General features: G+C 32.3%; 2 protein-coding genes and 1 long non-coding RNA gene across 3 annotated transcripts in view; 1 reads left to right on the top strand and 2 right to left on the bottom strand.

The window, feature by feature from the left end:
• Positions 1-2264, bottom strand: part of LOC108950679 (kelch-like protein 3) — a 4814-nt gene extending 2550 nt beyond the window's left edge. Inside the window, exons 1-2 of the mRNA XM_018816722.2 lie at positions 2009-2264; positions 1297-1437 (exon numbers count right to left, since the gene is read on the bottom strand). Coding sequence (XP_018672267.2) covers positions 1297-1437; positions 2009-2051 — 184 coding nt within the window. The 5' untranslated portion in view covers positions 2052-2264. The remainder of the gene's footprint in view (positions 1-1296; positions 1438-2008) is intronic.
• Positions 7-2242, top strand: LOC113475475. Its single transcript, XR_003397225.1, has 3 exons — positions 7-167; positions 300-301; positions 2231-2242. It is a non-coding gene; the product is annotated as an uncharacterized LOC113475475 (long non-coding RNA).
• A 302-nt stretch (positions 2265-2566) lies between the features above and the next one.
• LOC100177453 (kelch-like protein 12) lies at positions 2567-3594 on the bottom strand. The gene is made up of 4 exons (XM_009860911.3): positions 3452-3594; positions 3179-3396; positions 2909-3061; positions 2567-2695 (listed from the first exon to the last, which is right to left on the bottom strand). Exons 1-4 carry the CDS (start codon positions 3564-3566, stop codon positions 2567-2569), a joined length of 615 nt encoding a protein of 204 aa, XP_009859213.1. The 5' UTR covers positions 3567-3594.
• Between the last annotated feature and the right edge of the window lie 6 nt (positions 3595-3600).

Below are 3600 nucleotides of genomic sequence, written 5' to 3'. Positions count from 1 at the left end.
CCAAATATGTTTTTCCCCGCCGCAAAACTTTTTATTGGGTACCTTGTACAGTGACATTGAAGGTTTTTCACTTGGGCACCCAGGAATACAGCACATCCATGAAGTCATGTTATAATAATTCAGCAGACAGTATATAGAACTTTTTATATTATATGATACAACTAGCTGTAGAGTACATAGTTACTTTATAACACTGTTCAAGTATTCAGTCTTGCCCTCCCTGTAAGCTGTAACACGTAGGATGCGCAAATAGGTGATTGAACTTTAACGGTAAAACACTATATTCTCAAAAGATAAAGTAGTTCAAAACTATAACGGACTCATTTACGAGTAAGTCAATAACATTACATTAACTTATTGATCCAGCAGAGTGCATCAACATAGCAAAATTGCATATGATACAGATATCCCACGATAGCGTCGTATTTCTCCACAGTGCAGACGTACTAATAACAATCGCTAACCAAGCGTGACCGATATCTGACGAAGCGTAACGCGGTGAACAGATTGCATCGTTAGATAAAAAGGCGAGAGTCCGTACGTGTATGTGTACCGTTGATTTTATACACTATGGTTTAGAAGACTAGGCTTAGTTAGAATTAACGTATCGAATACATTCGATTAATTAATGTTAAAAGTACATTTTAGAAAAAGCGCATAATTTTAAACAAACAGAAAAGTAATCGTTAATTAGTCGCTATTTTGGCGATGGTGTGCAGTATGGTTTATAAAACTGTGCTTAGTTCAAAATATTTTATTTTCGAGTACAATCATTTAATTAAAGTTTAAGCGGTATATTTGGATTAGCGCTTTTGATCAAACAGTAAAGTAATCGGTAATCAATCGCTAATTATGCGGTTTTAAATCTAAAAATGTAGTCTAAAAATTCTAAATATATAATATGATTTGATTTCAATCAATAGATTAAAGAAAAATGCTAGAATTAAGAATTAATATAAGTGCGGAAAAAAGTCGCACAAAAAAACAACAACAAGAACAACTGTTCGACGAAAAAGGATCTATATGACCACTACCGTGCTCAATAATAACAAACATGTTCAAATTCAGATGAAGTAAACTTTATTGTTATACCAAGTGTGGAAGATTTTCTGTGTATGGATTATTTAATTTTTTGTAAGTATAACAAAAGTAAACAAATCAAATTGTTTGATGGGTTATTGTGATCGGTGTCATTTTAAAGTCGATTACTTTCACATAAGATTGAGAATCATTGTGCACATGCTACTGTTCATATTCAGCCCACTTTATCATTACATTTATATTTATTATACCAACCATTATAAGAAACAAGAGCATGTTGATATCGTTCAGTTTTCATTGGAGGAATGTTTGTCCATGTGTTCACCATTGGATTGTATAATTCAACTGATGAGAATATATTACTACCACCACATCCTCCTGCTACACACATTTGATCTGGAACAAAATTTGCTATATTTTAAAAATAATTAGTTAATGATTATAACCTGATATTTAATATTTTCTACTAATAGGAAAAAAAAAAATTTTACAAACTTCCTAACGAATATAAAGTTAGTTCAAACTTAAGCCAGTAAGTAAATTAGCCCACCCCAATATACTGTGAACACTAGCAGGGGTTAATAATAAATCTAAACATTTTTTCTATAATATTAATCCACCAATATATTGTTAAGCATATGAATGAATGAATGAATGTAACTTACTTTATCCTCGCGTGGCCGGAAAACGACAGTCGTTATAACACGGGTGTGCACCTCGCGCCAGCTTACGAGTTACCAAGTATGTTACTTTGTGGGTGATTATTTTTTTTCATTTTTATGTATGGCTGATAATTTGGACAACCCATTAGTGACCACTGGGTTGGAGCAATTGCCGTTAAGTGTCTTGCTCAGGACACATACGCTCACAATGGTAGCAGCGACGAGCCTTGAACCCATTACCTCTGGGTTAGAGGCAGGCGCGCTAACCACTACGCCACGGCGCCGGGGCATAATAAGGAACCAACCATTCAACACAGCAGATGCTGCACGCCATCGTTGTTCCTTCATAGAAGCCACCTTGTACCAATCAACTTGGTTTAAATTCAAACATTCGACAAAGTTGGATTTATCACCACCAGCCGTATAAACATGGTTGTTTATCTTCACACTGGTTGAACCCCACCTTTCATACAAGGTTGACTGTGGATAAAATTCAATATTTTAAAATTAGTTTGAAAATTTATTAGTTCAAATAGCATGAGTTTCAATGAAAACTAAACAATATCCATCTTTTACATTTCTTAATTTTAATTTTATAATAAACCAAATAAAGCCCTAATACTCGCACCAGAGCGAAATAAAATAATAATTAAACATTGTAATCACAGACTAAACACAACAAAGCAAAAGAATATTTTGATACGTTGTAATTACACTTTGTTGAAGTTTGTAAATTAGGTAACAACAAAAAGATTTTTTTTAATAGGAAATATGTGTTTCAACAGTAATATCAAGTTAAATTTTATTTTTACTTTTCCGAAACACCATGTTCTGTTACCAACTATACCTCCACATTGTGCAAATTATTCATAGAAATCATAGAAATTACCCTCTCTTGCTCCACCTGGTGCTTGAACTAGATTTGATTTAATACGAGCGATATATTCTGGGGTGAGAATATCAAGAAAATAATCTGTTCTTTTAATCCATTTCTGAATCAAATAAAAAAGTAAATAGTTTGTGACATACATAACTTAGTAAAGTTAAAACTAATTTTAAAAAACATGTTAATTTTGATTGTTATTTATTCAAAACATGAATAAATTATACTATTAAGCAAAAGTATCTATCATGGAACAGTGTTTTAACATCATACAGTTTACTGTTTGTTGTTACTTTATATTTACAAGCAACAATCAACAAACCTCAGATTTTTCAACAACTTCTTCAAGGAACGCAGTTAATAGTTTCTTGACATCAATCAGTTGAAACAATTGTTCAATGAATTGTTGACGTTGTTTAAAGTCGTGTTTGATCCAATTCAAGATGGTCCTGAAAATCGAATCTTGGCAAGAATCCTGAAAATTAGAGGAAAAAAGTATGTTACACAAAACGATAACTAAAAAGTTAAGGTCAACAATTTTAAACAAGATTAAACATTTAAGGGAACCAATATTAAGGATTTAAATTTAAACCTGTTGTTGTTTCAATGCAATCAGAGCTTCAGCTTCATCTACGAATAATTCCATGAATTTTAATTCTTTGGAAACCAACTTTAAGTTGTCAACGATGAATTTGTCACATTTTTCCACCAACTCCAGAAGCTGGTATCTTTGTGCAAAGGAACGGAAACTTAAACAGTTCTCAACAGCAAGTGCATCATTGAAGAAGCTAACACAATGTGTTTTTACATCTAGAAACATATATTTAATAAGAATTGAAAACACATTGATAAATACAGATACTACCATTAAACTGCAAGTAATCTGAAGCCTCATAAAGTTGGCAAACAGTTTTATCGCTTATATCGATCACTTGTAAGTAAATGAAAGTGAACAACAAATCTAATATTGAAGCCTTCATCCCCTTTACTTCAATATCTCCATTAAAACCTTCC

This window comes from Ciona intestinalis, unplaced genomic scaffold, assembly GCF_000224145.3.
Source record: "Ciona intestinalis unplaced genomic scaffold, KH HT000571.1, whole genome shotgun sequence".
Lineage (NCBI taxonomy): Eukaryota > Metazoa > Chordata > Ascidiacea > Phlebobranchia > Cionidae > Ciona > Ciona intestinalis.
Note: the sequence above shows the minus strand (reverse complement) of the source record. Positions and strands in the feature narration are given on the sequence as shown.